Source organism: Elephas maximus, chromosome 5, assembly GCF_024166365.1.
Source record: "Elephas maximus indicus isolate mEleMax1 chromosome 5, mEleMax1 primary haplotype, whole genome shotgun sequence".
Classification (NCBI taxonomy): domain Eukaryota; kingdom Metazoa; phylum Chordata; class Mammalia; order Proboscidea; family Elephantidae; genus Elephas; species Elephas maximus.
The window spans coordinates 110,040,210-110,053,955 of record NC_064823.1 but is presented as its reverse complement, the minus strand read 5'-3'; the positions used below and the strand labels follow the sequence as shown (position 1 = coordinate 110,053,955).

The 13,746-nt window shown below is 39.7% G+C and overlaps 1 protein-coding gene across 1 annotated transcript in view; it reads left to right on the top strand.

Moving 5' to 3' along the window:
• Positions 1 to 13,746, top strand: part of CWH43 (cell wall biogenesis 43 C-terminal homolog) — a 79,419-nt gene that overhangs the window by 49,131 nt on the left and 16,542 nt on the right. The window contains exon 12 of the mRNA XM_049886261.1: positions 9,006 to 9,155. Coding sequence (XP_049742218.1) covers positions 9,006 to 9,155 — 150 coding nt within the window. The remainder of the gene's footprint in view (positions 1 to 9,005; positions 9,156 to 13,746) is intronic.

The window sequence follows — 13,746 nt, the reverse complement described above, 5'->3', positions numbered from 1 at the left end:
CTTCTGGACTCACATACCTGGTAACAGCTCTACCCACCTGGTGAAGGACGTTAGAGCTTCAAAGGCACCAATAATCAAACTACCTCACAAAAGCAGCCTATTTGGACATATCAAAATGACAAAACAAGAAGCTAGGACACAGTGAGCAAACATAAAATAAATAAATATAATAACTTATTGATGGCTCAGAGACAAGAGTCAGTATCAAATCACATAAAGAGGCAGGCCACAATGGCTTCAGCAAGCTCCCAAAACAAAGAATCAGGAAACTTTCTGGAGGAAGAAAACTTCTTGGAATTACCGGAGGTAGAATACAAAAGATTAATATACAGAACTCTTAAAGAGATCAGGAAAGAGATCAGGCAAAATGCAGAACAAGCCAAGGAACACATAGTAAAAGCAATAGAGGAACTTAAGAAAGTATAGAAGAGCACAATGACAAATTTAACAACTGCAAGAATCCATAGAGAGACAGCAAACAGAAATCCAGAAAGGTAACAATAAAATTTCAGAATTAGACAACCCAATAGAAGGTTGTAGGAACAGAATTGAGGCAGTGGAAGTCAGAATTAGTGATGTTGAAGATAAAGCACTTCACATCAAATTATTTGAGGAAAAATGAGACAAAAGAATTTAAAAAAATGAAGAAACCCTAAGAATTATGTGGAACTCTATCAAGAGGAATAACCTACGAGTGATTGGGATAACAGAAAATACAGAGAGAATTGTTGAAGATTTGTTGGCAGAAAACTTCCCTGATATCATGAAAGATGAGAAGGTATCTATCCAAAATGCTTATTGAACCCCACATAAGCTACATCCCAAAAGAAAGTCACCAAGACATATTATAATCAAACATGCCAAAACCAAAGATAAAGAGAGAATTTTAAGAGTGGCTAAAAAAAAAAATAAACAAATAGTCTTTACAAAGGAGAGTCAATAAGATTAAGCTTGGACTACACAGCAGAAACCATGCAGACAAGAAGGCAATGGGATGACATATATAAAGCCTTGAATGAAAAAAATTGCCAGCTAAGAATTTTATATCCAGCAAAACTGTCTCTTAAATATGATGGCAAAATTAGGGCATTTCCAGATAAACAGAAGTTTAAGGAATTTGCAAAAGCCAAACCAAAATTACAAGAAATCCTAAAGAGAGTCCTCCAGCTAGGCAATCAATAACATCAGATAACAACCCAAGTCTAGAACAGACAACAGAGCAACCGTATATAAACCCAGATAGGGAAGTCACAAAAATAAAGGCTAAAACACTGAAAATAGGGAAACAGAGAATATGTTAAAGATAACATTAAAACAAAAAAGAGGGACTAAAAAATGTAGTCATAGATCTTTCATATGGAGAGGAAGTCAGGCGATACAAAGAAATAAAAGATTGGTTTAAACTTAGAAAAATACAGGTAAATATTAAGGTAACCACAAAGGAAACTATCAATCCTATACATCACAATAAAAAAACAAGAAAAACATTAAAGACTCAGCAAATAAAAATCAACAATAATGAAAAAGATGAAAAGCAAATACATAAAGAAAAACAACTCAGCACAGAAAATTAAGTGGAGCAAAGAAAGTGTCAACAACATAAAAAAAAGACATCGAAATGACAGCATCAAACTTATACCTATCCATAATTACTCTGAATGTAAAAGGACTAAATACACCAATAAAGAGACAAAGAGTGGCAGAATGGATAAAAAAAAAAAAACACAATCCGTCTATATGTTGCCTACAAGAGACATGCCTTAGACTTAAAGACACAAACAAACTAAAACTCAAAGGATGGAAAAAAATATAACAAGCAAACAACAAGAAAAAAAGAGCAGGAGTGGCAATATTAATTTCTGACAAAATAGATTTTAAAGTAAAATCTACCACAAAGGATAAGGAAGGGTACTGTATAATGATTAAAGGGTCAATACACCAGGAGGACATAACCATAATATTTATGCACCCAATGACAGGGCTCCAAAATACATAAACTCTAACAGTATTGAAGAGATAGACAGCTCCACAAAAATAGTAGGAGACTTCAACACACCACTTTCAGTGAAGGACAGAATATCCAGAAAAGCTCAATAAATACACAGAAGATCTAAATGCCACAGCCAACCAAAGAAGCTCTTGGGCACCAGAAGAAAGCAAATAATAAAAATTAGAGTAGAATTAAATGAAATAGGAAATATAAAAACAATTAAAAGAGTTAACAAGACCAAAAGCTGGTTCTTTGAAAAGGTCAACAAAATTGATAAACCATTGGCCAAATGACAAAAGAAAAACAAGATAGGAAGCAAATAACCTGAATAAGAAATGAGATGGGTGATATCACAACAGACTCAACTGAAATTAAAAGAATCATAACAGAATACTATGAAAAATTGTACTGTAACAAATTTGAAAACCTAGAGGAAATGGACAAATTTCTAGAAACACACTACCCACCTAAACTAACACAAACAGATGTAGAACAACTAAATAAACCTATAACAAAAGAAGAGATTGAAATGGTAATTAAAAAACTCCTGACCAAAAAAAAAAAAAAGCCCTTGGCTCTGACGGTTTCACTGGAGAATTCTACCAAACTTTCAGAGAAAAGTCAACGCCATTACTACTAAAGGTATTTCAGAGCATAGAAAAGGATGGCATACTCCCAAACTCATTCCATGAAGCCAGCATAACCCTGATACCAAAATGAGGTAAAGACACCACGAAAAAAAAAGTTAGAGACCAATATCCCTCATGAACTTAGATGCAAAAATCCTCAACAAAATTCTAGCCAATAGAATTCAACAGCATATCCAAAAAAAAAAAAATTAACGGTGACCAAGTGGGATTCACACCAGGTATACGGGGATGGTCCAACATTAGAAAAACAATCAATGTAATCCATCACGTAAATAAAAGTCAAGAGCCACATGATCTTATCAACTGATGCAGAAAAGGCATTTGACAAAGTCCAATGCCCATTCATGATAAAAACACCCAGCAAAATAGGAATAGAAGGAAAATTCCTTGACATAATAAAGGGCATTTATACAAAGCCAACAGCCAACGTCGTCATAAATGGAGAGAGTCTGAAAGCATTCCCCTTGAGATCGGGAACCAGACAAGGATGCCCTTTATCACCACTCTTATTCAATGTTGTGCTGGAGGTGCTAGTCAGAGCAAGTAGGCTAAAAAAAGAAATAACATCCAAATTGGTAAGGAAGAAGTAAAAGTATCTGTATTTGCAGATAATATGAAATCCCCAAAGAATCCACAAGAAAACTACTGGAACTAATAGAAAAGTTCAGCAGAGTATCAGGATACAAAATAAACATACGAAAATCAGTTGGATTCCTCTACATCAACAAAGAGAACTTCAAAGAGGAAATCACCAAATCAATACCCTTTACAGTAGCCCCCAAGAAGATAAAATACTTAGGAATAAATCTAGAGATATGAAAGACCTATACAAAGAAAACCACAAGATGCTACTGCAAGAAACCAAAAGAGACCTACCTAAGTGGAAAAACATACCTTGCTTATGGATTGGAAGACTTGACATTGTGAAAATGTCTGTTCTACCCAAAGCAATCTACAGATACAGTGCAATCCCGATCCAAATTCCAATGCTATTTTTTAATGAGATGGAGAAACAAATCACCAACTTCATAGGGAAAGGGAAGAGGCCCTGGATAAGTAAAGCAATACTGAAGAAGAACAAAGTGGGAGGCCTCACACTACCTGATTTTAGAACCTATTACACTGCCATGGTAGTCAAAACAGCATGGTACTGGCACAACAACAGATACGTAGACCAGTGGAACAGAATTGAGAATCCAGACATAAATTTATCCACATAGGAGCAGCTGATATTTGACAAAGACCCAAAGTCCTTTATTTGGAGAAAAGACTGTCTCTTTAACAAACTATGCTGGCATAACTGGATATCCATCTGCAAAAAAATGAAACAAGAACCATACCTCACACCATGAACAAAAACTAACTCAAAATGGATCAAAGACTTACATATAAAATCTAAAACAGTAAAAATCATGACAGGAAAATAAGGGACAATGCTAGGAGCTCTAATACATGGCATAAACAAAATACAGCCCATAACTAACAATGCACAAGAGAAGAGACACTAGGTAACTGGGAACTCCTAAAAATCAAATACTTATGCTCATCAAAAGACTTCACCAAAAGAGTAAAAAGCCAGTTTATAGACTGGGAAAAAAGTTTTGGCTATGACGAGTCCGGTCAGCATCTAATCTGTAAACTCTACAAGATACTGCAAAACCTCAATAACAAAAAGCCAAATAACCCAATTAAAAAATGGTCAAAGGGTAACAGGCACTTCGCCAAAGAAGACATTCAGGCATTACCAGATACATGAGGAAATGCTCATGATCAGTAGCTATTAGAGAAATGTAAATCGAAACTACAAGGAGATACCATCTCACCCCAACAAAATCCAAAATCCAAAAAACACAAAATAATAAATGTTGGAGAGGTTGTGGAGAGACTGGAACACTTATACACTGCTGGTGAAATGTAAAATGGTACAGCCACTTTGGAATTCGATTTGGGGCTTCCTTAAAAAGCTAGAAATAGAAGTACCATACGATCTAGCAATTCCACTCTTTGGAATATATCCTAGAGAAATAAGAACAGTCACATGAATAGATATATGTACACCCATATTCATTGCAACACTGTTCACAATAGAAAAAAGATGGAAACAATCAAGGTGTCCATCAATGGATGGATGAATAACAAATTATGGTATATTCACATAATGGAATACTACACAATGATAAAGAACAATCTCGTAACATGGATGAATCTGGAAGGCATTATGCTGAGAGAAATTAGTTGCAAAAGGGCAGATATTATATGAGACCACTATTACAAGAACTCAAGAAAAGGTTTAAACACAGAAGAAAACATTCTTGCATGGTTATGAGGGTTGGGGGCAGGGAGGAAGAGGAGTATTCACTAACTAGACGTTGTTGTTGTTCTTAGGTGCCATTGGGTCGGTTCTGACTCATAGTGACCCTATGCACGACAGAATGAAACACTGCCCAGACCTGTGCCATCCTTACAGTTATTGTTATGCTTGAGCCCATTGTTGCAGCCACTGTGTCACTCCATCTCGCTGAGGATCTTCCTATTTTCTGCTGACCCTGGACTTGACCAAGCATGATGTCCTTCTCCAGGGACTGATCCCTCCTGACAACGTGTCCAAAGTATGGAAGACACAGTCTCGCCATCCTTGCTTCTAAGGAGCATTCTGGTTGCACTTCTTCCAAGACAGATTTGTTCATTCTTTTGGCAGTCTATGGTATGTTCAATATTCTTCGCTAACACCACAATTCAAAGGTGTCAGTTCTTCTTCCATCTCCCTTATTCATTGTCCAGTTTTCACATGCATATGATGCGATTGAAAATACCATGGCTTGGGTCAGGCGACCTTCGTCTTCAAGGTGACATCTTTGCTTTTTAACACTTTAAAGAGGTCCTTTGCAGCAGATTTATCCAATGCAATGTGGTGTTTGATTTCTTAACTGCTCCTTCCACGGGTGTTGATTGTGGATCCAAGTAAAATGAAATCCTTGACAACTTCAATGTTTTCTCTGTTTATCATGATGTTCCTTACTGGGCCAGCTGTAAGGATTTTTGTTTTATTTGTGTTGAGGTGCAGTCTGTACTGAAGGCTGTGGTCTTTCATGTTCATTAGTAAGTGGTTCAAGTCCTCTTCACTTTCAGCCAGCAAGGTTGTGTCATCTGCATAACGCAGGTTGTTAATGAGCCTTCCTCCAATCCTGAAGCCCCGTTCTTCTTCATATAGTCCAGCTTCTTGGATTATTTGCTCAGCATACAGCTTGAGTAAGTAGGGTGAAACAATACAACCCTGACGCACATCTTTCCTGACCTTAAACCAATCAGTATCCCCTTGTTCTGTCCGAACAACCGCCCCTTGATCTATGTAAAAGTTCCTCATGAGCACAATTAAGTGTTCTGGAATTCCCATTCTTCACAGTGTTATTGTAATTTGTGTTGAATGCCTTTGCATAGTCAATAAAACACAGATAAATATCCTTCTGGTATTCTCTGCTTTCAGCCAGGATCCATCTGACATCAGCAATGATATCCCTGGTTCCACGTCCTCTTCTGAAACCGTCCTGAATTTCTGGCAATTCCCTGTCGATATCACTGCTGCAGCCGTTTTTGAATGATGTTCGGCAAAATTTTGCTTGCGTGTACTATTAATGATGTTCTATAATTTCCGCATTCGGTTGGATCACCTTTCTTGGGAATAGGCATAAATATGGATCGTTTCCAGCCAGTTGGCTAAGTAGCTGTCTTCTATATTTCTTGGCATGGATGAGTGAGCACCTCCAGTGCTACATCCATTTGTTGAAACATTTCAATTGATATTCCATCAATTCCTGGATAGTAGATAAGAATTAGGTGAAGGGAAGGACAACACACAATACAGGGGAAGTCAGCATGACTGGACTAAACCAAAAGCTAGGAAGTGTCCTGAGTACAACTAAACTCTTCGAGGGAGAGAGTAGCAGGGGTGGGGGTCTGGGGACCATGGTTTTGGGGGACCTCTAGGTCAACTGGCTTAACAAAGTTTATTAAACAAAATGTTCTTCATCCCATTTTGGTAAGTGGCGTCTGGGGTCTTAAAAGCTAGCAAGTGGCCGTATAAGATACATCAATTGGTCCCAACCCACCTGGAGCAAAGGAAAATGAAGAACACCAAAGACACAAGGAAAATATTAGCCCAAGAAGCAGAAAGGGCCACATAAACCAGAGACTCCATCAACCTGAGTCCCGAAGAACTAGATGGTACCTGGCTACCACCAATGACCACCCTGACAGGGAACACAACAGAGAGTGCCTGATGGAACAGGAGAAAAGTGGGGTGCAGAACTCAAATTCTAGTAAAAAGACCAGACTTGATGGTCTGACTAAGTCTGGAGGGACCCCAGAAGACATGGCCCCCGAACTCTCTGTTAGCCCAGAACTGAAACCATTCCCAAAGCCAACTCTTCAGACAAAGATTAGACTGGATTATAAGACATAAAATGATACTCATGAAGAGAGTGCTTCTTAGCTCAAGTAGATACATGACTAAATTCATAGCTCCTGTCCGGAGGCAAGATGAGAAGGCAAAAAGGGACAGGAGCTTGTTGAATGGACACGGGAAATCCAGGGTGTAAAGGAGGAGTATGCTGCCACCTTATACGGAGAGCAACTAAGGTCACATAACAATCTGTGTATAAATTTTTGCATGAGAAACTAACTTGAACTGTAAACTTTCACTTAAAGCACGATTAAAACAACAACAACAAAATTCATTGCCATGCAGTTGATTCCAACTCATAGGAACCCTATAGGACAGAGGAGACCTGCCCCATAGGGTTTCCAGGGAATGCCTGGTGGATTTGAACTGCCGACCTTTTGGTTAGCAGCTGAGCTTTAACCACTGGGTCACCAGGGCTCCTTAGGACTCATTAAAACAGAATTGATAGCCATTGTGCTTATTGTCATAGAAAGAGTTTCTATGTCACAGTGATGCAGTGAACTGACAAGCTGACTTTCACTCTCTATGCGATACAATTCTGCTTCACATTTTGTTGTTAGGTGCCGTTGAGTTGGTTCTGACTCATAGTGACCCTATGTACAACAGAGAGAAACACTGCCTAGTCTTGCGTCATCCTCACCATCAGTGTTATGCTTGAGCCCGTTGTTGCAGCCACTGTATTAATCCATCCTGTTGAGGGTCTTCCTCTTTTTCGCTGATCCTCTACTTTACCAAGCATGATGTCCTGCATGATGACTGGACTCTCCTGATAACATGTCCAAATTATGTGAGAAGAAGTCTTGCCATCTTGCTTCCAAGGAGCATTCTGGCAGTACTTCTTCCGAGACAGATTTGTTCATTCTTTTTGCAGCCTATTGTGTATTCAGTATTCTTTGGCAACACCATAATTCAAAGGCGTCAGTTCTTCTTTGGTTTTCCTTATTCATTGTCCAGCTTTTGCATGCATATGAGACGATTGAAAACACCAAGGCATGGGTCAGGTGCACCTTAGTCTTCAAGGTGACATCTTTGTTTTTTAACACTTTAAAGAGGTCTTTTGCAGTAGATTTGCCCAGTGCAATGTTTTGTTTGAGTTCTTGACTGCTACGTCTGGGGGTGTTGATTTTGGATCCAAGTAAAATGAAATCCTTGACAACTTCAGTCTTTTCTCCATTTATCTTGATGTTGTTTATTGGTCCAGTTGTGAGGATTTTTGTTTTCTTTCTGCTGAGGTGTAATCCATAGTGAAGGCTTTACTCTTTGATCTTCATCAGTGAGTGCTTCAGGGCCTCTTCACTTTCAGCTAGCGAGGTTGTGTCATCTGCATAATGCAGGTTGTTAATGAGCCTTCCTTCAGTCTTGATGCCCTGTTCTTCTTCATATAGTCCAGCTTCTTGGATTATTTGCTCAATATACAGATTGAATAAGTATGGTGACAGGATACAGCCCTGGCGCACAGCATTCCTGACTTTAAACCGGTCAGTATCCCCTTGTTCTGTTTGAACGACTGCCCCTTGAGCTATGTAAAGGTTCTTCATGAGCACAATTAAGTGTTCTGGAATTTCCATTCTTCAAAAGGTTATCAGTAACTTGTTAAGTTCCACACAGTCGAATGCCTTTGCATAGTCAATAAAACAGAGGTAAACATCTTTCTGGTATTCTCTGCTTTTAGCCAGCATCCATCTGACATCAGCAATGATATCCCTCGTTCCACATCCACTTCTGCATCCGGTTTGAATTCTGGGCAGTTCCCTGTCGTTATACTGTGTGACATTATTGCTTTTAATTTCCCTCAGTGGGATGTTTGTAGTGTGGTGCATCCCTTTTTAAGGCATTTGCTTAGTCCTGTCTGCATGACATGGTGGGACCAACAGCGATGCACATATTTCTTTTCGTTTCTTTACAGGATTATGGTTTTGTCAAGATACCCAATTGTGAAATCTGAGCACCACTTGCTCCCGTCACCAGAGGGCGAGATTGCACCAGCCATAACCCTGACTGTTACCATCGCAGGCAAGCTGGTGGATTTTGTTGTGACACACTTTGGAAATTACGAGTGAGTTTCCCTGGCTAATCTATTATTATACAAATGCCAAGAAATAGTATTAACACATTACATTAATTTCCATGAAGCAATCTTTCTTTCTCCCCGCCCCCAAAGTATTTTCTCTTGTGTTGTGTGTTCCCTGCACCATTCCTAAGAACTGCCTGTATCTCAGAATATGTCTGCGCCTGATTTTTAAGGAAACTAGGCTGAGAGAGGTTAAGTAACTTGTCCAGCCAAGATAGTGCAGCTAGAGAATGGGCAAACCAAAACTCTAGAGCCTGAATGCTTGGAACCATTTGGCTGCTGACGGAAAGGTTAGCAATTCGAGTCCACCCAGAGGCTTCTTAGAAGAAAGTCCTGGTGATCTGGTTCCTACAGATCAGCCATCGAAAACCCTGTGGAGTGAAGTTCTGCTCTGACACACTTGAAGTCACTATGAGCCTTTTTTTTTTTTTTTAATTTTATTGTCTCCAGTTCGCGAGGCCTCACTTGGAATTGCACCTAAGAAACTTGAATCTACTCTCTGTCTGTTTTTCTTCCCTTTTTTCCGTCCCCTCTAGCTCTCTCAGCCTCCCCTACAACGTGAAGAATAGACTTGAAATAGAAAACAAGACAGCCCTAGGAATGTGCTCTTTTCTGAGGAGGGGAGGATGTCCTTTTCTAACTTTCTGTTAAAGCTCTCTGATTTACACCATCTCCTTTACTTGCTGCTTTACTCACGCTCTTGATTTAATAATAATAAATGACGGCACAAGCAGCAACAGTAAGAGCTAACACTTACTGAGGAGCTGCAGCCCCAGAGAGGGAAGCAGTATGGTTTAGTGGTTAAGAGCATGAGTCCTGGAAATCAGACGGTCTGGTCTGAATAATTCTGTCAGTAGCAGTGTATCCTTTACTAACTTATTTAACTTCCTGGATCCTCCGTTTCCTCATCTGTAAGTCAAGAGCAATAATCTTATCTATCTGATAGGCTCCTCGTGAGAATTAAATGAGACAGAATATGAATACAGTACAGTGCTCAATTACTGCTGGCCATTATTATTAAACCGAATCAGACTATAAATGTATGGTGGAGTCCCTGAGTAATGCAGCAGTTACATTTTCAACTGCTAACCAAAAGGTTGGAGGTTCGAGTCTACCCAGAGGTTCCTCGGAAGAAAGTTCAGGCCAGGTACTTCTGAAAAATCAGCTGTTGAAAGCCCTGTGCAGCACAGTTCTACTCGGACACACTTGGAGTCACCATGAGTCAGAGTAGACTCGGTGGCAACTTTTTTTTTAATATAGGGTATATTAGAAATTGTAAACAACAATCCATTCATCAAACATAAATTGGACATCTTCTACATCCCAGGTACAGTGTGGACATAGTCTTTGCCCTTAAGGAGCCACTGCTCTGTGTTACTCCTTGGAAACACTGTCCATGACCATTGTGCTGTGTGCCTTCTCAACAAATGACATAAGAAAGTTGGTGCCTTGAATAGTCTATGAAGCCATTGTTGCATATTTTTGTTTGCTTTGGTTTTCTATAATACTAGATATAAAAATTCTTACTGTGAATAAATATGTAGAGATTTCATTTTCTCGTGATTAAGGCATACAAATGTGAAATCATATTAGGAGTGAAATACAAGCTGCTTGTACATGTGACTAGCTGATTCAACAAATTTTTTAAATTACTGACTACACAAACATCTCTTTCGCAATTAAAAGTAGGAAATAGCAGCACTTCTTAGAAGTCATGTAGGTAAACACCATATGTAAAATGGATAATATTTTATGTAATTAACTGAGCCCATCATTTAATAAATTATTTTGGTAAAATATATATAACAAAACACGTGCCGTTTTAACCATTTTTAAGTGTACAATTCAGTGACATTGATTACATTTACAGTGTTGTGTGACCTTTACCACTGTCCATTTCTAAAGACGCCATTTTTTAAAAATCTGTAACATGTGCCATGTATGAAGAGGAAAGAGCACAGAACCTGTAGCCTGAAGGCCTGTGTTCTAGTTTTGGGTTTGTCGCAAGGTAAGCTGGGTGAGTTCCAATTCTCTCATTTCTGAAGATGGGATAAAATGTATCTTTTCTAACCCACATTATAGGGTTATTCGGCTGAGCAAATATTAAAAGATAAGAAAACATAAAGCCATCGCTCTCTGTTTCTCTCTCCCGTCCTCACACACATACATATACTGTTTATTATCATTAGATAACATTTATCTCCTGCAAAAATATAAAATCAAATTCACAGATTATTTTCCAGTAATATATTGCTAGAATATATTTGAATGAAAGCACTACCTGTGTTGCAGTGGCTTTGAAACTCTCAAGACCTGGATTTGAATCCTGATTCCATGTATCAGAAGGAACAGAATCCACTGCAGACCTAATGAAGGGACTACTTGCCAAGATGTTTGGAAGGGCCAAACAAACAAATGAGATGTTGAGGCGCTCAAACGCTGGCAACAGTCAGGAACCATTACCACCCTTAGTTCTGAAGGAACGATCGGAGGAGATAATGTTTCTAGGGCCCAGTGAGGTCTGGAGCCAAGGAAGAGGGGCCGCCTGGCAAGAGGAATGCAACTACTGCTAGAGATTCAGCCCTAAAGGAGGGAGGGACTGGGAAACAAATGCCCCAATTTTGCTCTCCCCTCACCTTTTCATCTCCTGCTGGTGCCTCCAGTTGACCAAACCCAATAGGAAACCAGCATTTAAGGGAGCCTGCAAGGTGCAGTCTACAGGGGCCACCCACCCCGGGCATAGAGAAGGGCAGAGAGTGGATCTCTGCAGGGGAGATGAAGGATAACCATACTCGAGTGACTTAACCTCATTTAACAAATACAGCTAGTGCTTGCCTCTCAGTTATTGTGAGAATTCGATATCAAATAGCATAGTACTTGGCAGACGGTAGGTGTTTAACAACTGGTCATTCTTTCACTTGTTTGTTCTTGAGACATCTTTTAATATTATTCAGCTGTCTACACATACTTATCCAAACTTAATCCTATCTGCAGATTCTAGCTCCATGAGGTTTCCTCTAATCTTTTGAGTCCTCTGTGATCTCCTTCCATCTTGCTTTGAATTTTTCTTTTTTACCTTAACACTCATTTATTAGCTGTTTTTTCTTAGGTAGCTGTGTTTTTAAAATACCTATGTTGGTCTATGGAGCCCTGGTGGTGCAGCGGTTAAGAGCTATGGCTGCTAACCAAAAGGTTGGCAGTTCAAATCCACCAGCTGCTCCTTGGAAGCCCTATGGGGCAGTTCTGCTCTGTCCTGCAGGGCCTCTATGAGTTGGAATCGACTCGACAGCAATGGGTTTTTTATGTTGGTCTATTAACTATTTGCCTTGGACCCATTCCTTGTTCTCCTTCTCTGCTACATATACATTGAAGGAACCATATTTCCCAGACTTCCTTGTCTTCTGGATTCTGAGAAGGTTTAGCCAATGGGAGACACAAGTGGAAGGTCAAGAGGGCAAGAGGAGGAGAGAAGCCAGGGTATTTCTCATTCTTTCTGTCTGCTTCCTCTGGTGTCTCTGGCAGAGGCTGAGTCAGTTCCGTGGCTCCAACTCCTCCCTACATGTCCCAGTTCCTTCTGGGCCAACTTCTTCATAGCTCCATCTCCCACCAGTCAGTGCTGGCTTCTGGCCTCTCATAATATCACCTTCTCCTATTGTCCCTCTAACCCTAGAAGTAGCACAGGTTTCCAGCTGTTGCTAACCTTTGGTTGCCTCTTTTTGGCTTTCTGTCATCACCTAGGTGACCAATTCTGTGTTTAAACTCACTTTGCTTCAAACACCTAGAATGGTTTTAGTTTTCCTGGCTGGATCATGTCAAATAGGATATCCTTTTTTTCTCCAAATTGACTGACTATGAACCCCCAAAAGCTTAATGTACCTGCCACTGTGTTTTATTATTGTTAGGTGCTGTCTGTTTGCCCACCGACTCACGCACAACTCATGCACAACAGAATGAAATGCTGCCCACTTCTGCGCCATCCGTATTATCAGTGATTGATCGTGTATTGGACCATTGTGATCCATAGGGCTTTTACTGGTTGATTTTTGGATGTAAATCACCAGGCTTTCTTCCTAGCCTTTCTTATGTGGAAACTCCGCTGAAACCTGTTCAGCATCATAGCAACACACAAGCCTCCACTGACAGACAGATGGTGGCTGTGCCTGAGGTACATTGGCCAGGGATCGAGTCCATGTCTCCTGCGTGAAAGGGGAGAATTCTACCAATGAACCACCAATGCCTCTCCACAGCAGTTGGCATAGTAAAAGTGCCGTGATCAGCCAGTATTTGGCCAGGAGAGTTAGGGAGGCTTTTAGAAAGCTCAGTTGAAGAATTTGAGCAGGCTACATGATGCTGAAGTGTTCTGTGGATGTTAGGATTCTCCTTACCAGTGCTTCTAGATCCTTTTTTTTTTTTAACTCCAGCATTTTTAGCTGCAGTGCCAATGACTAGGTCTGGCATTATTGATATAATTTCTTCTGCTGAAAAGTTGGACAAATGCTGCTTTTAAAAGATATTTAAATCAACTTCAAGTGATTTGTGGAGAAGGATCATGTTGTTCTTAGTGAAAAGTGTATCA